The sequence below is a fragment of the Sarcophilus harrisii genome, chromosome 4 (assembly GCF_902635505.1).
Source record: "Sarcophilus harrisii chromosome 4, mSarHar1.11, whole genome shotgun sequence".
Classification (NCBI taxonomy): Eukaryota; Metazoa; Chordata; class Mammalia; order Dasyuromorphia; family Dasyuridae; genus Sarcophilus; species Sarcophilus harrisii.
The window spans coordinates 236,278,782-236,302,256 of NC_045429.1; the positions used below are offsets into that span (position 1 = coordinate 236,278,782).

Below are 23,475 nucleotides of genomic sequence, written 5' to 3' on the forward strand. Positions count from 1 at the left end.
ATAATAGTAGCTAGCATTTATATAGCACTTTACATTTTTCAAAGCACTTTATATATATTAATTATTATATATATTATATATATGTGTGTATTACACGTAATATATGGTTAATACAGTATAATATATATTATTATACCCATTTTACAGATGAGGAAATGGAAATTGAGAAACATTAAATATTTAAGATAGTATTCTTGGCTCAGATATGTTGACAATTTATATTCATGAAGAAAGTTTTCATACAGGAAATTTTATATAGTAATAAAATTATAAGTCTGTACCAATTAATAATTATTATGATAGCTTTTTAATTCTTAAAAATTTATTATAGATAATAATTTGTTCTTTGTTCTCAAAGAGGACTATGACATCGGGGAGGTGTTGCCATGACATGCAAATGAGTTGGATTTAAGTAAGAATCACATGTAGATGCAATTATAGTGTTTTTAATATGTAAATTTATTACTTCAGAGATAATTAATATAGAAAGAACTACTAGTTTGTTATAAGATTGAAGTTAGGGAAATATACAAAAAATAGAAAAAAACTACTGGCCTGGGAATCAGGAACCAAGAACAAAGGGGTGCCATACTGATCACCAGTTTGAATCTGGGAAAGCCATCTAACCTGGATGGATTTGCCATGCATCTTTACGGTTATCCTAAAGTTTACTGTTATTAGACTTGTTAGAAAATATTTTTTACTTATAATAGTCTTTGAGTGCATAGTTACCATAGAGGATTATAGCAATCCTTCCTATATTAATAAAACAAGTGCAGATAGGATGAAATAATAGTGATCCCTAGAGGTGACCCCATCTTTTTTTTGAAATTTATTTATTTTTAATACACATTGCTTTATGAATTATGTTGGAAGAGAAAAATTAGAACAAAAAGGAAAAACTATGGGAGATTAAAAAAACACAGAAAAAAGAAGTGAACATAGTACGTGTTGATTTACATTCAATCTCCATAGTTCATTTTCTGAATGCAGATGGCATTTTCTATCCAAAGTCTATTGGGATTGCCTTGGATCACTGAACCATTCAGAAGAATCAAGTCTTTCATGACTGATCATCCCACATTCTTGTTGATATTGTGTACAATATATTCCTGGTTCTTCTTGTTACACTCAGCATCAGTTTGTGTAAATCTTTCCAGGGCTTTCTAAAATCACCTTGTTTATCATTTTTTATAGAACAATAATATTCCATTACCTTCATGTACTACAACATGGACATCCACTCCTTTTCCAATTTTTCGCTCCCACAAAGAGTTGCTACAACCATTTTTGCACATGTGAGTCCTTTTCCTACTTTATGATTTCCTTGGGATACAGATCCAGTAATGGGGCCCCCCATTTTAAAAAATATTGACTAATGGTATCTTGCCCAGGCTGAAAATGTAGATGGGCTAGTCATGGGCAGATCCTATTACAGATTGGGCATGGGAGCTTTGACCTGCTTTAATTTTGACCAGTGACAGTTTGCCTTTCATTGGTTCCTTTTTAGAGGTCCTGGCACTCACCATAATGGTGTCACACTTAGTGAAAATATCTGAGTGGCTTATTCCTTATCCACTACAGCTCAGAACCTCAGAGCTCCTGAAATCAAGTGATCCACTAATGCCTAGGAATACATACATGGGTCACCGTGCCAAACCTTCCTTTTCTTCAAGAGCTGCCAGAGCTTGTTATTTTTCTCCCACTAATAATTTCATTGTAAATAATAATTCGTAATTATTGTGACTATGTTTCCTCCGGGAATCTCCACTTGTTTTTGAATTCCCCCCTTTTTTGAACAGAACCGTTGATTTAATCCTGGAGAAGAAACCCTTCCCAATTGCACCACACATTTAAGGTCTTTCTTGGGGAAACTAAGAAGCTAAGTGACTTTTCTAGGGTCACCCAATCAGTGTATTTCAGAGGCAGGACTTAAACCAAAGCCTTTCTGATCTGAGTCAGGTCTCTATTAAGCAACATCAGAGGGGTCAAATATGTGGCCTATAATATTCCATGGCTCAAAATCAGATTAAAATATAATAGGGAGAGATTTGACAAAAGAAATAAAATACAATAAAATATAGGTGATATAATATGTGGTTAATTACATTAAGTATAAATAATTATGATATGTGGTTAATTATAATTAATTATATGTGGTATAATATTTGGTCAGTTCATATGAAATTCACAGGGAGGCTAATGTACAGTTTAGTGGCCCCATTTCTATTTGAGTTTGACCCCATTGCCCTACATCAAGATCCCTCTCCCACCTGTTGTTTCTGCCTAGAGAATAGTATGTTCTCTCAAGTGCTGGCCATCGCTTAGAGACAGTCATTTCCTTAGAAAATAATGTTGTTGTTGGGAAACTGCCTAAACATGACTTATCAAGGGGAACATGGAAGGTCTGGACTGCCTTATTAATCAGCAAATATTTTAAAATATTTACTATGAGCCAATATCAGTGCTAGGTCCTATTTTTACACAAACATGCAAAATAGTCTTTGCCTTCAAGGAGTTTAGATTTTTTTGGTAAGGCAGGGGGAATAGAGAAAACAGGTACAAATAAAGATTATATAGGGATAATTGTACTTTGAGATTTCCTGGATAAGGGGAATTCGCTGATGTGAAACTCTCCCTTTAGGTAGGTAGCTTTTCTTCAGCTAATAATCTTGATCAGGGGTCCTCAAACTTTTAAAATAGGGAGCCAGTTCACTGTCCCTCAGACTGTTGGAGGGTCGGACTATGGTAAAAACAAAAACTTTGTTTTGTGGGCCTTTAAATAAAGAAACTTCATAGCCCTGGGTGAGGGGGATAATCGTCCTCAGCTGCCACATCTGGCCGGCGGGCTGCAGTTTGAGGACCTCTGGTAGAGCAATGAAAGATAAAATAATTTATCCATCTTTACACAATCAGTTTGTTGGTTAATAAATATTTGCTAAGCTCCTGTTAAGTGATGGGCACTACAATACAAAGAAAGGCAAAAAGATAGTTCCTGATTTCTTAGAGCTCACAGTGAAGTAGGGGCAATGACATACTAAAGACTTTGTCCAAACAAGTGATATGTTGATGATATTCAGGAGAGAGAAGGTGCTAGAATTAAGGAGAATTAAGAAAGATTTCTTGCAGAAGTTAAAACTTTAGTTGAGATTTGGTGAGAAGCAAAGAACATAGGAGACTGAGATGAAGAAGGAGAGAACAAGGCTTGTGAGCCAGTCAGTGAAAATGCCCAAAGACTGGAGATGAAGTATCCAGTCTGAGTAATAGTGAGGAGACCAATGTCACTGGATAGTAGAATACTTGGGGGAGTTGGAGTATAATGTATAAGAATACTGGAAAAAGAGGATGCAATATATGCCAGAGGAAGAACTTGAACCCAGATTTTGCTGATACTATGGCCAAGTCTCCATATATAATGCTTTCACTAAAGGAGATACAAGGTAATTGTTGGGGAGAAAGCACTAGAAGCTGAGAGGAACCAGGACAGGTTTAATAGTGAGGATGGCTCTCGAGTTGAACCTTGAAAGAAGTCAAGGATTTTAAGAGGTGGAAGTTGGGAAGGGTTGCATTTCAGGTGTGAGGAATGGGTGATACAAAGGCATGGAGATGAGAGATAAAGCAAGGGGGGGCAGTTTATCTGGACTACATTGTGCATGAAGGGGAATGGTTTGTAAAATGACGAAAAATGTAGGTTAGATCTAGTCTATAAAGAGCTTTTTAATGTAAACAAGGAGGTTTATACTATATTCTTTAAGTATTAAGAACCAGTGGATTAGCTCTGAACACAATCTTTAGTATTTATTATATAGGCTTTCTTGACATGAACCAATGAAATTTATTGATCGAGAGAGTAATATGGTCGGTCCTATGCTTTAGGAAAATCACTTTGGTAGCTAAGAGGAAGATAAGTTGAAGAGAAGAGTGTGTGGAAGCAGGGAGAGCAATTAGAAAACTGTTGCAATAGCTAGGTGAGAAATAATGAGAGTTTGAAAGAGAGTAGTGGCTATGTGAATCAAAAGAAGTAAGCAAGAGATGTTGTGGAAATAAAAATATAATTTAAAAGCTGAGTAAACAAGCCTGAGGAACTGAGAAGGATGCAGACTAATTGTGAGAATGGTGTTGTCCTCCATTTAAAGAGAAGCATTTATTTAGTTATAAAAGCATGCAAAATCTTTCAAGAAGTAGTGTGTAAGCTCAGTCGTCCTGAATTGTCATGGTATTGAACTTTTGTATAGTCTGTCTTTGATCAAAACTCATTTAAGCACTCCTTGAATTTTGATGCTTCTGATGCAGATGTCATCTGTTTTTGGACTTCCACCTTGGCACCCTCATAAAAGTAATTATTGTCCTGTACAAACTATCTAAAGCTTCTTTCTGGCTTTTCTCTGAGTAGATATTTATTCCTATATTTCCTAGTTCCCCAGTTCAGGAGGCTGCAATAATAATAATTGCTAACATTTATATAGCTCTTACTATATATCACATACCATGCTAAGCACTTTACAATTATTATTTTATTTGATCCTTACAGCAATCCCAGGAGGTAGGTGCTATTATTATCCATATTTCAGAGATGAGGAAACTGAGGCAAACAGATTAAATGACTTGTCTAAAGTCATGTAACTAGTAAGTGTCTGAGGTCAGTTTTGAACTCAGGAAGATGAGTCTTCCTGACTACAGGTCTTTATCCACTGTGCCATTGAGCTGCATGAACATATTTCAATACCAATGATTAATATGGCAGATGCATTATCATAATTATAATTTAATTTTGTACATCAAAATATGTTAATGAGAACATTTTGTAATTTAGCACTCTTGATTTCTTTTGGTTTTGTCCCTTTACTTGCTAATCAACAGTATTTAGTAACACTAAATGTGGCTAACAAGGAGATATATTATGTAATATACTACAACTAAATATTTTCTCTTTAAGATTAAAGCTATTCTTTGTATTGGCTGAACACATAAGTCATATATTATCTTGGCATCTTCAGTTAAGCAAATTGTGTTACCCATTCCTATATTCCTAGATTCTCTATTAACAATTGTCAACTAATTTTTTTATAGGCTGGTGTTTGAAAAATAGTCTGCAAAAATACTGGCAAAATTTCATGGACTAGTTCCTGACACATAATTAAAGGATGACTGTGTTTTGAGTAATGATATGTAGCATCAGAGGGTTTTAAAAACAATTAGTTCAATTTCTCTACAACAAAAATTGCTGATTCCGTCACAATAATGGCTTAGTAATGGCTCATAAAGAGAATAAGAAGATGCTAAACCAGTTTGTTTTCTTTGTTCTTCTTAATTGTATATATTGCCATATTTACAATCTTTACTCAAAGGGAAAGGCTAGAATATGCTTTCACATACTCCTAATTAGTTGCAGTGAAAATCGCAAAGCAATCCAGAGCTTTTTATTATCATCTTAAACAATCACTTAATTATTGTATACATTGACATCTATGGCTGACATTCTGAATAATGTTTACTCAAAGGAAATGTCATCAATCAATAAAGATTTATTAAAACTTATTCCATGCTAGTACTATTTTAAGCATTGGGAATTCAAAGAAAAACCCACAGAAGCCCTTGTCCTCATATGAGTTTTAGCTAATTAATATCAAACAACTAAAATAAAGGAAACATGTCAAACCAAGCCTTCCTGTCCCTGCCTCTAAGAGAGAACAAAGATTTCTGCTATCTTCAGTAAAGCATTCAGCTTCAGCATGAGCAATTCTGTTCATGTAAATTATTTGATTAAAATCTGATTATGGGGTGATGATGAAGAAAGTTGCCTTTTTTGGGGAGAGGGGAAAAGGGTGTCATTATTGCTATAACTTTTCAACAAATAGGATTCCATGGAATGCTTCCCAGAGAATAAAGTTCATGTGAGCATATAATTTTGCATTTGTTAATTTTAGATTTCCAAGTATTGCAGTTAGGTATTAATATCACCTCTATCCTGGAAGGAAGAAAATGAGATGAGAGAGTGAGGAGGAGAGATTATATTTCCTTTGAGTAGCATACAGAACACTTGCAATTCTAGAGGAGCTTCACTGCTGAACATTTCCTATAGAGTTTAGAATCTATTCCTTAAAGAAATCTAGGGTTTTTATCCATGAAGATGAATGTACAAATGTAGCTGCGTTCTTTCATTCACTTATTGAAAACCTATAGCTCAGAATGGAAACTCTGGGTTTAGTACTGCAGGCCTAAAACTGGAAGAGATTTTATTTAGACCAACTCTTTTATTTTACAGAAAATTTAACTTGGGCCGAGAGAAAGTGATTTGTCACATGAATATTATGATTCAGAATCCAAGTTCTCTGATTGTAGAATCAGTGCTCTTTCCACGGCATCACGTTGATAGAAACATCAAGTAGAAAGAAGATTCTACTATATCTATTATTAGCCTTTGCCTCCTCTGAGGACTTTTCATAGGAGTTTTTGAATTTAGCTCATGTCCAGGTCTCCACAAAAAGGGAGAAAGACCCTCAATTCCTATTCAAGCGCTCAGGTCCATAATACATTGAATATAGCATTGGCTTTGACTTGACAGAAAATGCAAAACACAAAGTATTTGAACCCAAGGACTGAAACAGTGAAGAAAAATTTCCCCACTTTAGTAGGTATTCACTTTGACTAGTCATTTTTTTACCATTTACGCCTTTGGTATAATCCTGTGATGATAGTTTTGCCTCCCTTTTTTCCTCTCCATACCCCTAATCAATAAACAAACATTTATTAAATGTCTACATGTGTGGAGGTACTGTATAATGTAAAGGAGAATATAAACACAAAAGTGAGACAGTCCCTGTCCTCCAGAAGCTTATATTCTAATAAGGGGATATAACATACATGATGTTTAAATGTTATTGATTGATTGATTGGGGGGAGGAGACTACTATCCCAGCATAGAATAATAAAACAAAGTGGCTACATAGGCTACTAGGGCTGACTATAGGACCCACAGGAAGGGGAAAGACAGATATTTCGATTTTTCCTAGATGAATTCAAGACTTTTTCTGTGTTGTTTTTTTCCTTGACCAGATAAAAACATATCCTGTCTTCAAAGAATTGCTTGCAAGAGACCTGGGGATCCTTGTCCCTTTTTTGTGGGGATTTGGAAAGTACTTAGGATTACCAAAAAGGTGGATTCTCATCCCCTTATCCTTCACAATTCATAGAATTAACAGCATTAGTGAAGAATAAGGCTTGAGTTTGCTCCTTTGAATCATTACTCACATCATTTTTTTTTTTTTTTTTTTTTTTTTTGTCCTTCAGTATTCAAAGGCCCTTGCTTCTGATTAGCACTAAAACTATCCCACTTGGCTCAGGAACTCAGCATTGCTCAGGATGTGCTCCTCGGTGCCTGGAACCTTGTCTCCTGGAATTCCTCCATTTTCCAGGGACCCTTCCATTGTTGCATTGCCCAGTTTATCTTTAGCTGCTTCTAGCTGTTACTTCTATTTTCTCCTGGGCTACATGTTTCCCTGAAGGGATCTAAGAGATACTCCAGTTTTTCCTCCAAGATATCTAATTCAAGTTTCTGTCTTTAGGCCATTTTCTCTGATCTCTTAGCTATGGTTTTCTCTGTTGCTTGTGGCAACTTTGAAGATCTCCTTTGAAGACCACATGTAAGAGTGGTTTAGGTATGCAATTAGCCATGACTCTTATCAATCATCCTCAAATATCTTATAAATGGAGATATTTCTTCTTTCCGTAGGCAGTCAGAATAAAGTTCTTAATAGAAGATGGCAATGATGAACCAGCCCAAATCTCAATTATTTTTTTTTTACCCATTTATCATCCATCAGCTATTCATTCCCTGCCTACTATATGTTAGATGAGATGGAGAAGAATTCAGAAGCAACTTTAATGCCTGAAAAACCTGGGTTCAAATCCTTTCTTTGACACATACTGACTGAGTCATTTCTCTGTTCTAGACAAAACTTTGTAAGACTCTAATTGGCTTGCAACTGGTAGTAGGAATGTACTAAAGTAGTGAAATCATAAGAGTCCCTAGTCTTACATGTAAGATTCCTAGTTTATTCTCTGAAGAAAATGTTATTTTGCCATAAAACTCAGTTTGTGGAAAAAATTTTTAATAGACATATGCTACAGAAATTTTTTTAAAAGAAAAAATGAAAATTTGCCTTTGAAAATGATAAATAGAAGCTGTTTTTTTTTTCTGAGAAAAATGACAAATTTCAAATAGCAAAATCTAGGTTAGGCTATGCCCCGGGGTGACTATCTTCATTAAAACAAAAAGCTGGCTGATTTGGTCAAGGCAGTTTCAATTACCCAGAAGGACTGATTCCATTATTGATTTAGGTAATTGGAGCAACCACTGCCCAGAGCCTGGCAGCTTAGTCCCAAACTGCTGATAGTAAATTCAGGTTAAAAGGGAAGGGTTTGGCTTCCATCATTTCCAGTCAACCACTTCACCAGCCTCCCTTAATACAAATAGCCTCGGTTCAAAGTAAAAGAGATGGACAGATAGGCAATTTGCCTTGGCCATGACCCTTTCCACCATATTGGCCAAGACAGCTGGTGTCTTCCCTGGAGGCAGATCATATGAAACTAGCTGAGTGGTTAGCAGAAACATTCCAAATTCTTGGTAAGCTCTGATCTGCTTCCCTGGGTGGCCTGTATTTAACTATTCTCCATAGTAAATAGTCCTGGCTCAGTGAATCAGTTCCATTGGGTTCCAGCTCCATCCAATAGAGCTTGGTTTTACTATAGCTGGGTATACAACATTTCCTTTGTTCATCACTTGGGGGGAATGTGAACACCCTTAAGAAATTTCCCATTAACTCTTTCCTTTGTTTTGTTGGTAGACACACTAGCAGAAGCTGCTAAATGCTTGCAGGTGGTATCAGTAAATATAAGAAAAAAATAGTAATAGGACTACTACTTTGTAGTCCTAAATAATAGCAGGATCAATTTGACCAGAAGTGGTAGCATTGCTATTATTCTTGTTGTTCAGTCCCTTTGGTTGTTTCTTGATTTTTTATGATGCCATTTGGGATTTTCTTGGCAAAAATACTGGAGTGGTTGGCTATTTCCTTTTCCAGCTCATTTTTACAGATAAGGAAATTAAGGCAATCTGGATTTTGCCCAGACCTACTTATCTGAGGCCAGATTTGAACCCAGGAAGATGAGTTTTCCTGATTCTAGGTCTGGGCTTCTATCTACTGTGTCACCTAGCTTCCCATTGTTATTACATATAACAATCTTTTTTAAATTTCATAAATTAACCCATTTATTGTTGGATTATGGGCTACAAATAATTGCTAAGAAGAATTTTACTGGTTTTTCAATTCCTTCAGTTTTCTGAATGGCAGATTTGACTGTGATTGCTAAGGTGGTATTGTAGATCCATGCACACCAGCTACTGTTTGTTTTCAAACAGGACTCACAATGTCAGATATCCACGGCCCATCTCTTCACTTTGATCTTGCCACAGAAGGAGTCGGTATACTTGGAATGCTGGCAAATTTCAATTTTCTTCACTGTTTTTCTGAGGGATGTACCATAATATGTTCCATATTTACTAACAATTTTGACCTTCTTGGTACATTTAGCCATGTTGCCAATTGCAGGGCTAGAGCTCGGAGAGGAAAGTATTATATATAATCTATAGTTGTTATTAGAAGTAACAGATATTTGGAGTCTCTGGAACATTATTTTAATCCAATTGATTGCTTTGTCTTGTTGACTCACATTTATCCCCTTTTCTCAGCCTCCACTCTAGTCTGGGTCTTCATCACCTTTCTTCTGAACAGAAGCCTGCTAATTAGTCTCACAGCCTTTAGTCTCCTCTACTCTAATTCATTCTCCACAGGGGGTCAAATTGTATTTCCCAAAGGGCAAATCTGATCATGTCACCTCTTCTCTCCTCCTTTCCCTTCTCCCAAGCTACAGGGGACTTCTTAGCATCTCTAGGAGAAAATCCAAACTTCTCAGTTTCACCTTAAAAGTCTTTTACTTATCTTTCTAGGTCGATACATATTACTCTGTCATTTTGATTTTACATTTTAGTAAAACTGTTTTATTTGATATTCCCTGAACACAATATTTTCACTAAAGTCTTTATGCTTTGAATGAACTTTCTCCAAAACTAGTGGAATTCCTAGCTTCCCTCAAGGCTCAGTTCAAGACTGCTTCTTAGTCAAAGCTTTTCCTGGAACACCTAGTTATTACAATTTCCCTTCTTAAAATTATTTTGTGTTTACTCTGTAATACCTTGTGTTTAATTAGTATCTACTCTCTAATATTTTGTGTGAATGTTGTCTCCCACCTTGCCTCTTCCTCCTCCTTCCCCCCCAACAAAAATATAAGTGCCTTAAAGGCAATGAGTATTTTTCTCTGTAGCATATCATAATGCCTGACACATGGTAGGATTTTGAATTGCATAATGATTAAAACGACTGGACATTACTGTCAAGAAGACCTAACTTCAAATACCGCCTTAGAACACTTACTGGTTGTGTCACCCTAACTGAAGACACCTAACCTCTCTAAGACTCAATTTCTTCATCTGTAAAATGGAAATAATAATATTATTTACCTGATAAGTTTGTCATGAGAGTCAAATGAAATAATGTATGTAATGTGCTTGGCACATCTTGAAATAGTATGCCAATATTGGCGATAATTATTAATTAGGGAAGCTGGAAGAGATGAATTTATAGCATATAGATGAGAAAGGGGCGTGGATAGGACTGATTCCCCAAATTACTTAAACATGGAGTTGGCAGTATATTTAGCTAGAACATATTTAGCTAATGAACACTTATGAGTATTCAATTTAAAAATATGCTAATGTATAACATAAACACTATTTTTTTAAAAAACAACTCACCAACCTAGCTTCAAATGATTGGTGGCAAAATTCAATGACTTGTGAAATCTCTTATGTATAAAATGGAATCATGGGGAGAAATCTATGGCAATTATTAGTGACCAGTTCTGTATGACTGATGGGAATATCAATTGCTCCTATAACAGACTCACAAAAGAAGGAATCTTTCATGAGTTGGAGGCAAGGGAGACGCGGTTTTTCTGCAACAGATGTGGCAAGACTAATATTCTTGCCAGCCATTCAGCAGAGAAGATTCATACTTCCATGGCTTTTTAACTAAATGACCTCTAAGCTCCCAAGAGAGACTTTCTGATTCCAAAAATTAGGAAGAGTTGGGCCAAAATCAGGTGGAGAAAAGGGGTATTGGGATATGGTTGAATAATGCACTGAATTCCATACAAAAGGGAGCAGAGAGAAACAATGAACATTTTGTCTTTTTTTTGTGTCAGGTATATACTTGAGGAAAAAAAGAAAAAAGATCTAGACCTCTGTTTAAACCCTTTTTTCTTCTTTATCAAGTACCACACATCATGAAAGCTATTAAATATAATTTTAAACTTGTGTCATATTTGTATGTTTTTGTGAAGTCAATGGCCAACTGTGCATTGCGAAAGGAAATAATTTGAGATCTATGAATGGTGCTTCTCCAATATAGGTTAGATTCTGGGATTTGTGTAATGGCTAATTTTGTGCCTCTTTTAGAGGGCAACAATGGAATGGCTCTGAAAAACAGAGGTTGAAGATTATTATTTTTTTCTCCATGGTTACACAAAACCCTGTGAAAAAGGGTTATGAAGCAGAGCAAAACTCTTACCTCAGACTAGGTACTATCAAGGTTATAAGTTGTTTGAGGAAGTGAACACATTTTTTATCTCATGTATATTTCCTACTGTGTCTAGCATAGTTCCATATGGCATGAAAAATAAAACTTATTAAAATGAATAGAATTAATTAAAACTCCTTGAGTGGAGACTCTTTTTATGATACAGATGGGACTGAATTCAATTCAGTTCAATTATATATTTATTATGTTTGTACTGTGTACAGAGCACTGTTGATAGGAGGAGGGTGGGGAGGAAGTTGGATGAAATATAGAATTTAGGTAAGAATCTAGGTGAAAGCTTCTTAATCTGAAGTTCAAGAACATGTTAAATTTTTTTTGATAACTATTTCAATATAATTAGTTTCCTTTGCAATCCTATATAATTTTTATGCATTTAAAAACATAGCTCTGAGAAGCAGTCCATTGATTTTGCTAGGCTGCCAAAGTGCTCCACAACCCACAAAAAAGTTATGAATCCTTGAAAGGTAGAGGCAATTTTATTATGGATTGAGAGCCTGATTCAATCAGGAAGACAGGTTCATGATACATACTGGGGGTGTGACCCATCAAAAATCATTTAAGTTCTCATGGTTGCAGGACAATTCTCAAAAAATGTTGGAGAAAAGGTGCTGAATTGTACTGATAGAGGAAATTTTATAGCCTGAGACTTAGATGTATTAAATCAGAGATCTAGTTTATTTTAAATTTTTTTTCAGAGATCTAGTTTAAAAAACAAACCAAGAATAACATAAACTCATAAGTACAAACTATATTTTCTTTCTTTTTCTGAAATACAGTTAGGGTATTTGCCCAGTGTCTGAAGTTGGATTGAACTCGGGTCCTCCTGACTCCAGCGCCAATGCTCTAATCTGTTACATCACCCAGATGTTTCAGTACAAACACTATTATCAAGAAATTGGGGTATGAAAGTCAGAGGAGAGATGGGACAATAACTGGATGGGATTGAAGGACCAAGAGAGATCCCAAGGATTGGGGTATTTAAAGGCAGATGGAAACAAACTAAGGGGAAAGGAGAAATTACAGCTGAATGAGAGAAAAGGGAAATAATAGTTGGAACAAGGTACTGGGGGAAGAAGGTGATGGGATCAAGTAGTCAGGCAGGGAAATTAATTAGCCTATTTAGGGATTGGGGATACCTCTTATTATAAGATAGGATGGAAGGAAGGGAGAAAGAGTGCTACTATTGAGAAATACGAGGGAGCCCTAAATTAGAAAGCTTTAACTTTTTCAGTAAAATATAAGCCATTATCTACTATAATTATGGGGGTGAGGAACACCAAATTTGAAGAGAGAGGAAAAGTTTTAGAAAAATTGTGTTGAATGGGACACCAAGGGAGAATAAGGGAGTCACTGTTATTGTGTCTGATTCTTCATGAGCTTATCTAGGGTTTTCTCAGCAAAGATACTGGAGTGGCTTCATGTTTCCTTTTTCAGCTCATTTTACAAATGGGGAAATTGAGGTCCAGGGTCACACAGATACTAAGTGGCAAAAGCTGGATTTTAATTCAGGAAGAAGAGTCTTCCAGATTTGGATCTGGCACTCTATTCACTGTGGTACCTAGCTGATCCAAAGAAGTCACTAAGGGTAGAATAAAAAAGTCTGGGCAGTAGTAAGGAACCAAATGAGATTGGTCACATTTTTGCCCTGGTAAACTCTGGAGCTACCATTGTTGCTTAGGGTTCAGAGAGTCATCTAGGAGCACTTAGAGACTCAGACCTGTTCAAATAGGAGACTTGAACCCAGGTCTCTCTGGTTCAAAGGCCAGCCCTCTATCAACCTCCACACTGATTCTCATGCATTTATTACACTAGATATTTCCTAGAATAGTGTTCTGCCCATGAATATCAAGTAAATTAAAGGAAGTTGATTCATAAAACATACCAAATCAAGTATAAAAGCATATCAAATCCAGTTTATTTTCTGAAATTGTAGGTGAGTACTTTTTATATTATTCATTCATTCATTTACTTATTTATTTAGATTTTTGTTTTTTTGAATAGGTGAAAGAGATTCTTTGCCTCATTTGCTACCTAACCTTTATCACTGAATGGGTGCAGCCTCAGTCAATGATACCTGTTGAAGGCCTTAGTTTAGTCCAATGTCTCCTATTTCATCCATCTCTAGCTGTCTTGATCTTTGGAGTGGAAGGTGAGATAGGTGACCTTGCCCAGCTTTCCCTTACCCAGATCCAATTCCCTTGCCTGTCATGGTATCACTTCCCTGATGTCATGATCCTCTTCAAGAACGAAGGTCACAACAAATTGGGTAAAATTTGCAAGTTTCTCCAAAGTGATACCTTTTAGCTCTGGAATAAGAATGAAGAAATGGAAAGGGAAAAGTGGTGGTGGTGGTCTAAGTTTGAAGATTATCAGGTGAGAAACAGCCAAATGTTAGGGTATTAAGTGACTCTTAATTATTGGTTGGGGAAGGTCTGTTGGCAATGGAGTAAGGGATAGAGGAGGCCAAATTGAAAGGTGGTAGATAGTGACTGGTATTCTTTGACTGATTCAAAGAGTAGGTAAGAAATCTCAAGAATAAAAATACTATTTTTTCTAACATAGTACTTCCTCATAGACTTTTGCTTAGACATCTTCAAAACTGACAGAGAAGTCACCACTGTTAAAGTCACAAGCACAGCCAAGATAATCAATAAATATTAAGGTTGAAAGGCTTCTTCAGAGTTATCCAGTTTAACTTCTCACTAAATGCATGAATATATATATATATATATATATATATATATATATATATATATATTTACCATATCCCTCGACATGTTTTAGCTTTGTTTGACTACTTCTAGTGTTTAGTCCCAAATGCTCATTTCCCATTGTTATTTAAATTTACTAAAATTTAATTTTTTAAGACAATCAGGGTTAAGTGACTTGCCCAGAGTTATAGAGTTAGTTAGGGTTTAGATTTGAACTTATGTCTTCTGACTCCAGGGTCAGTGTTCTATCCATTGTGCCATCAAGCTACCTCTATTATTGATTTCTAATAGTTATAATTGATAGAAAAATTAGGAAGTTTTCCCTTAACACTTAGTTGAAATTGGTGCTAGTTCTATTCTCTGAACAAGCCTATTCCCTTTTTCATATGAAAAATCTTTGAAGATGGACAATAAGGGTAGAAAAGATCACATGGAGCAGAAATCCTTAGGAGATACCTAATTAATCCCAGTTCTGCCACTAAATAGCTGCCATTTAATCTTTTGGGATTTTAATTTCTTCATACATAAAATGAGATGCCAGGGCAAGATCATCTCTAAAATTCTAAGCCCTAAAATTCTATACTTCTCTACATCTATATCTCACTTTATTTAGTCTTTGTTGTGCAGATTAAACAGCTCTTTCAATTTTTTATAAGACAGAATTTACAGATTTTTTTTCTTGTCCTCCTATGGATGTACCATAATTTGTCAATAGTCCTTTTAAAATTTGGCACTCCCAACTGAATACCATGGCCCACATATGCCTCTGACCAATGCAGAGCAAAGTGAAATGATTACTTCTGGGACATTATTAGGAAGCATCAGGAAACAATGGGCCTTAATCACTAAAGTCTAGCTGAAGCTGGATGACCAGTGAAGAAGACGACCAGTACAGGAATTCCAAAAAGTAAGAGCAAAGCTAGAATAGTGCTTAGAATATAGTGGGAAATATACAGCTGTTAATTGGATGGAAAAAGAGATGATGGAGAGAGGTAAATGGAAAAGAGCAGAAAAGTCAAATTTAACCTTTTAGGAGAGGTTTTTGGAAAGGAGAAAGCTTGGTGCCTGGAGTGGGAATGTTGCTAAGACTCTGGAAGGGTCCTTCCTCAGTGGCTATAAGTGAGGGTTCTGGATCTCTCTGAAAGATTTGCCAATTTCCCAGTCAACGACTTCAGTTTAGTCCAGAGCTGGAGGAAGTGAAGATCAGAGCCAAGGGACAAAGCCAAATACTCAATCCAAATATCACACCCAATGACTATAACACAAAGACATCTTGAGTTAATATCAGGAGCTCTGCAGTGATGTATGCTTTAGTTGTCCCTCCTCATATATTTCCTAAGTGGAAAATTCTTGTGTTTGAGATCTAAATTTGCCTACTCTTTCCATTAATGGTATGTATGTTAGTGCCCGAGTATGCCCTGTTTTAGGGGAAATGCTCTACTGTGAATTTTGTTATTACACCATAATAATAACAAATGAAGAAACTCTAGGAAACTGGGAAGATCTTTGTGAGTTGATTCAGAGTGAAGTGAGCAGAACCAGACAAATTATTTACCCAATTTATAGGGAAAAAATAACTTTGAAAAACTTTAGAATTCTGATCAATGAAATGATGAACAAGGAATAAAAAAATCCACATATATGACATCTCATTTATCTCATAATGGGGAGATGATGAATTCAGGATGCAGAGGGAGACATACATTTTTGGATATAGTTAATGTAGGACTTATTATTGCCAAACTCTGTATTGAGGGATTTGTTTTCCAAAGTTTTGTTTTTGTTTTTAATTTGCTCAATGAGGGGAAAAAAGTAAGAGGGATATATATAAAAATTTTTTTAATTGAAAAATAAAAATAACCTTTTAAAAATAAATTGTATTACTAGGTTATTCAAATAAATGCTTTTGCATTAGGATTTAAAAAAGAGGCAGAAAAGAGAGATTGTAAATGGAAAAAAAAAGCCAGTGAAGCCAAGTTAACTATCTGTAAAAGTTGAATTTTATTATTTTATTATTTACATATTTTATTGCTTATATATTTATTCCACTGTTGACTATTAAAGCAGTATAAATCACCACCACTGAACTGATGGACTAAACCTTTTTATTCTTACTCCTCCTTATTTTATACTGATAATCTTCAACAGAACACTTTTTAGTACATTGGCACTACTGGAAGCAAGAATGTAGTGGGAAGGAGTATATGGATATTATATGATTATAGATAATCACTCTAAACCTGGAAGGAAACTCAAAGGCCGTGTAGAGAGAATTAGAGTTAGAAACAGAATTAGGGTTAGAAATAAAATAGAAGTGGAGGGGAGAAGAGAGCAAATTATATTAGATCTTTCTTTCTAGACATAGGAATAGAATTGAGGGGAAGTTCCAGATGAAGAAAATTTGTCTACCAATACAGGCTGGCAGCATTTCTGCAATTTAGACTTAGAGGATTGAGAGTACTGAGAAGCTAAGTGACTTACCTAGTCAGTTTTTATCAGAGGTGTTCCTGGCTTGGAAGCCAGTTGTATCTACTATACCAAGGTGACAACCATGCAGCCTGGGTGCCATATATGACCTACAATACTCCTTAGTGTGACCAAAATCAGATTGAAACATAACTGGGAAATATTTATGAAAATAAGTTACAGTAAAACATAGTGGTGTTCCAAATTAATGTGATCTACAGGGACTCTTATATATGATTTAGTGACCGAGTCATCCAGTTTCCCTGAGGTAGGTTGATTTTATGTTAGACCAGCTAACTCAGAAGTGGCTTAAAGTCAGAGACTTTTCCTAATACACAGCATTGTACAAAGTTAATGGCAGCCTGAAAAACCAAGTTTGATCTGAAAGAATAAAGACCAAAAGAAAGCCCACATTGGTTTTAAACAGGGATTTATCTGAGAAATAATTGATTTTTTAGGCTATAGGGAAGAATTAATGAAATCCTGCTGAAACTTAAAAAAAGTAAAACTATATTTTTTATATTTTCCACTCAAAGCCAAAGAATGAATTTTGAATAAACACACAGGATTCTAAGGGTTGTTTCCTCCTTTTTAAAAAGCAGTCCTGAGGAAGAATACTTAATTTAATATGATCTAATACCACATATCAAATACAAAATGAAAAAAAAAAAACCAACTCACCATCTATTACTGGCTTTGGCTGAGAACTTTTGAGACGTAGGGAAGGTCGGAAGCGAGTTCGGTCATTGAAACTCCAGCTTTTCTGCACTTTGGTTGGGCTGCTCTCAGCTGTGATGTCCGTGCTTGGAGATCGGCGGTCTCCCACTGATGCTTGTCTGCTCTTGATACTCTGACCTCTTGGGCTAGCCATTCGCACCCGTTCTTTAAAACTTAGCTTCTGGCTGTGAGAAACAGATGGGGAGTTTTATTATAACTTGATATATTTCTTTATCTTCACTTGGAAAAATAATATGAGTCACCTGTATGCAGTGCATGTCTTAGGCAGTACAGCAATTCCAAAAAGAAAAACTGATTCCCTCCCTCCCCCATCCTAAAAAAGGAAGCCTTTCCAATCTGTGTGATTGCACGCCTTTGAAATCAATTACATTTTATAGGTAGTCCCTCTTAGAATAACTGTAGAAAGGATTAAAACAAAGCACAGCAATTTGGAGAAAATCCAATGAAAGACAACTACAAGTCAACAAAGTTTTTAGGAGACAAGTAGGTGGTTTTCCTGATAGCTTTAACTTTAGAGAGTTTTCATATTTACTTCCTGTTCAGAGCTGGGTTCAGTGCATTTCTAATCATTTCTACAGGAAAAACAGGGAAGACAGTTATTGATATACATATATACTTTCCACATGCTGCTTATTTTGCGGGCAAGGTTATGATATTGAGGGATTCATGCATTTTCATGACAGCTGGCCATACTGCATACATATTGTCAGACAAACAACACTCCACACATCACATTTCCTTTAGGCTGACATTCATTTATGTAAGACAGACAACAGGCCTTAGAGAACAGCTCTGAGATGTAATGAGTATGATGACCGATTAACAGAAATGCGATGTTATGTTCCATGTTCACTAACACAATTTCCTGCTGTTAAACAGGTTATTGATTTGCTGTGGCAGCTTGTAAATTATTCCTGGCAAGGCAGCCAGGTTCTCAAATGCCAGCTAGGTTTGCATTATTGGTGACTGATACAACTTGTACTTTAAAAATATCAGACACAGGACATCACATGCATCTGCAGGTAAGGTATTTCTCCTCCTCCATATGCTTGCAGGTTGGTGACTCTGCCAGTGTTCATTTGTATACATGTGAGCAATTTTTGCCATTTTTGCTTTGCCCTGGAAGTTTGTGTTGGTGCCCTATGAGTATTGTGAATCTGCTTGGTTTGCTTCAGTGTTGCATCTAGAAAATAGCCAGAAGCATTCATAGGAAGGTAACACACTATGAACTGTAGAGGAGGTGTACAAATTTATGTATTGGCTTTATAGAATAATGGGGTTGTAGGCTCAAGGTAAAGTTTCTGGCAATTCCATAAGTCTGAAATCATTTCATTGGGTCTAAGGGGAGGCTGCTGTGTCACAGCCTTTGGGAAGTATGAAGATGGATGGGGGAAAAGAGGCATTTTTATTGACAAGGGTTGTCCAACTATTCATGAAGTGGAAGCCTTGTCTTTTCCACTTACCGCAAGGTCCATTGTCCCAAACTGCAGCATGCCAACAGCAAATGTGTTTAGTGGATATGTATTTTGTAGCTAACGAGAAACATTAACATATTTTTTTTCCATGCCTAATTGCTTAACAGATGATACTTTAAGGAGACACAACATTTTATGTATGCTTATACAATATGAAAACAAATCAAACCATGAACTCCTGAGGTCATGAAATTCTGGAGAACAATCTACAGCTTGACCATGCATTTGACTGCTCTTCATTTGGAATACAAACATGGCTGAGTCTAGCATGAATGGTTGAAGTAGGAATAGGAGTGGGAGACACATGCAAAGAACATGCTGGGCAACTTTGTAAAAGGGGACTGTTTCAAGAATTCTTTAAAACAATCACATCAGTAACAAGGTTTCACTGTAGGTAAGATTTTACCACATTTACTAGGTGGCAGATTATTTTATGAAAAAACAACTAATGTAAAACACCTACATTTTTATATTCTCATTCTACTCTATGAAAATCACCAATAGTTGTTAAAAAAACCCCAAAACAACCCATAACATTGAAGGGCTAAAAATGTCACTTAATCCTCACACAAGATGTTAACAAATCCTGGTAAATAAAATCTGACCTTCAACTCACTTTTTTATCTAGGGAAAAGGTTTATTGTTTCAGGTTTATTATTCTCCAGTTCAAATCACCTTTTTAATATCTGGATATGTGTTTAATCACCTATATTTATGACTAGTCCAAGAAGCTTATATTGGTTTTGATGTTTTCACCAAGATTAATGAATGATTCCAATGATATATAACTATCATTACATATGTTGTCTCTTTACTTAACTTAATCCCATTAACTTTTCAGCTTCATAGATTAACTATTAACTATTCACTAATAGTTAATATTGAAATTTGGCTTTAGATGAAGTAAAGTGATTTTTCTCAAGCTCTCTAGCTTTGTCTCTTTCTAGTACTTATTAAATGAATGGAAGAAGCAGCAAGAAGTAAAGGAGAGAGGGGCAGCCTTGATACCAGGAAGATGGTTCAAATACTTTTAATGATACAAATTAGTTGCCTGACTGTACAAATCATTTAATCTCTCAGTGCTCTAGGCAGCTCTATAAATGGCAGAGAAGGTGTCAACCTGAATTAATAGAGAGGGAATTTCTTTACCAGGGAATTTCCTATGTAAATGTGAGTACATAATCCCTACTTATGTCCCTTACTAGACCTCTCTTTTTCTTGTACTAATTAAATGAGTAGAAACTGATAGAAAGAGGCAAATCAAGAATCTTATTTCTTTTGTTTCTTATTTTGGCTGCTGCAAAGTAAAAATAAACAGTAGAAATTATTGATTTCATTGAATCAACTCAGATTTTCATAAGACAAGAAATGACTTTTAAAAATGAGCCATTGTGAAAACAGGTTTCAACATTAACTATAAAACAGAGAAAAATGGGTCACATTTGAGTGGAATATTATTTCATTTGCTGAATCCTGGCAACCAAATGGAATAATGATGAGGGTGATGGATATGTTTCCACGTACTCAGCTTTATGACCTTTTTTTGCACACTCACTAGCTATTTACCAAGGTCCAACATGAACACAAATTCCATATTCTCCAAGAAATTATTTAGAAACAAATTCAACAATATTGAAACTGTCAAGAATACTAAATTTCAAAAGACCCACTATTTTCTTTTTCTTTTCCATAATGTATATTAAAGTTCAGTAAAAAGTCAAATTTTAATCTCATAACAAACAAAATTTTCCTTTAGAGAACACGTGCTTAAACTGGTATCTGAACTTGCTTTATTATTATTATTATTTTTAACATTTTGATATCTGTATTTCAGTATAATTGCTTTCCTTTGTCATCCTGAGTATTTTACATATTTAAAAACATTATTCAGAGAAGGAGCCATTCATCAGACTACCAAAAGAGGACCTGACAAAAAAAAAAGATTAAGGACCCTTGTTTTAGAAGGCACAATTTGGCCTTGTTCCCACTTATTGCTTTTATTAATCCATCTACTTCTTTTCCTCATTGGAAATTAATAGAACTTCTTGATTAGGCAGCTATTATACTGATTAGGGAGCTATTATTGAAAAGTACACTGATTAAGATTCATATTTTCTACTGGTTAAGTTAAAGAATTCACTCTTTTATTGTTTTTTAATCTGTGATAAAAATGATCGAGAATCTTTCATCCCTTCCATGTTACTCCTTTCCCCTTCCCCAAGAGTATTTGTGTACTGGTATTTTAAGGTAAAAATTTCTGGATTATTTCCAAGAAACCAATAAGCTGAAAATTCACTTTAGGGAAAGGGAATCAAGAAGGCATCAGAATCCAACTAAATCAAAGCTGTGTTCTGACTAAACACATACCCACCCTCACATCTCCAAGCCTACACAAGCTGGAGCTAAGGTAATCCTCTCCTCAACAGCATCCAGAAATAAGTGTAGGGTATTGATACAGCCCAGCATGCAGTATATTCCAAAGATTTCCTACAAGGGAATGTGGCTGCAGCATCATAACACTGCCATCACTATTCCAGTAAGTCATTTGGGTTTAGGATGAAATAGTTAGATGAATATGCAATGATTAGTTGAGCCTTTCATATGATTAAATATCTCTAAGTTCCCACTTTGGACACAACTGAGTTGAACTCAGCTTTTTTACATCCAGTGAAGCTGGAACAATTTTCCAACAAGATGGATGTGCCAGGGGATTGAGAGATAACACTGATGGTCATCACTCAATTGCCACTGTAGTAGATATATCATGACAGGCAACAGGCAACAAGGAAAATTACAAGCAGCTTGAAAAACCCCCAATCAAGAGAGAGTCCCTAGATGTCAGGATCTGTAAAGCTCTAAGGAGGGAGAGGGAATATAAACTAATCATGCACCTGATGTTAGTTGGCATTCTCAAAGATCATGTCAATAGACAGGATGCTGGATACCTATGTTTCCGAGAGGTGTACATCTTGAAGAGCTTCTGTTTATTACTACAGAGCTTACTAGGAGTGAGGGGAAATAGAGGATCACATTACTAAACATTTCACTACTAGGAAAGGGCTTAGGTGGTTTTTTTTTCTTCTACAAATCAAAGCAAATCAGGTTCCTGCTTCGTTCATTTGTAATTCTCCTGTGAATGCAGAAACCATAGAAGCAACAAACAATACTTTTCCAATTCTATTACATGAAAGGAATTCAAGGCCATTTCCAATTAGGTTGGGGAGGAAGGGAAAGGGGAAAGAGATGTGAGAGAATCATTACCACAATAAGATTTTGTAGGTGCACACATTAACTTCCATTTCAAATGAAAATGATTATTACTTTTTATGGAACTATTTATAAATATTACTTTAGCACTTTTATTAACATATATGAATTAAAAATAAATGAAGTCTTTCAGAGTGTTTCAGCAAACATTTATAGAAACATATATTGGAGATCACAGTAATTGCTCAAATATTTGAGGTTTGAATTTTTAAAAAGTAGACTTGTAGTTTTTCTGTTTACAGATGGTATCTGGATGCAACCAGTTATGATTAGGATACATCCTTTTGTATAGGATTGTGTATGTTAAAAATGACCAGAGAGTGGAAAATGATATACTACTCCTTATTGTACAGAAAAAAATAGATTTTAAAAAATAATATTGTAATGCAACATATGCATGTAAAAAGAACCAAATTCTCTTCCTGACTAGAAGAGAACTGGAAGCAAAAATGATGTTCTTGAAGCAAATGAACATTTTGCCAATAAAGACACATTTTGACTAAATATGAATTAAAGTAGAGACAGGTCTTATTTAGTAGGATTCATATCACATGCAAATCATCCAAAACAACAGTTAGAAGAAATAGAAAGTGATGAATAGAAGATATGAGTAGGAAAAATCTGAGGTAGCAGACATTTGGCAATTTTTGAAAATGTCCCAAGACAACAGACCACCCCCTCCCCACTAAAATTTATACACAACCACCAAAAATATCATGCTTCAGAAAAGGCACTTAAACATATCACAACACACGCTTTCACTAAAACATAGAATACAATTTCTGTTCAAAATTTTAAGATGTTTCTTTTTATGACCATTCTCATAAATACTCAGCTTCTGATAACTATAGCTGAAAGGTTCAAAAGACAGAAATCTTGAATTTAACATAATATCTTATCCATACTTTGAAAGCTTTATTTTGAAGCCTAATACAAAATGAAGGCATTTAGCCTTCTTTTGATAATAGAGGATGGGATAAGCTAGGACACTGAAATCCACAACTAAACTACAAAGCTTAGTTTTATTAATAACAATACATATGGCTTCATTTCCTAGCTAGTGAAAATAGGGTGGTATCAAGCAGCAAAACTAATGATTCT

The 23,475-nt window shown here is 35.4% G+C and overlaps 1 protein-coding gene and 1 pseudogene across 3 annotated transcripts in view; both read right to left on the reverse strand.

Moving 5' to 3' along the window:
* KCNQ5 (potassium voltage-gated channel subfamily Q member 5) overlaps positions 1 to 23,475 on the reverse strand; it is a 622,012-nt gene that overhangs the window by 52,243 nt on the left and 546,294 nt on the right. Inside the window, exons 10-12 of one of the 3 annotated variants that reach the window (XM_031964625.1) lie at positions 22,053 to 22,109; positions 19,096 to 19,116; positions 17,576 to 17,796 (exon numbers count right to left, since the gene is read on the reverse strand). In XM_031964625.1, the coding sequence (XP_031820485.1) occupies positions 17,576 to 17,796; positions 19,096 to 19,116; positions 22,053 to 22,109 (299 nt within the window). The remainder of the gene's footprint in view (positions 1 to 17,575; positions 17,797 to 19,095; positions 19,117 to 22,052; positions 22,110 to 23,475) is intronic. The other 2 variants (XM_031964626.1, XM_031964627.1) reach the window with 2 other exon arrangements.
* On the reverse strand, positions 9,179 to 10,559 carry LOC116423175 (annotated as a pseudogene).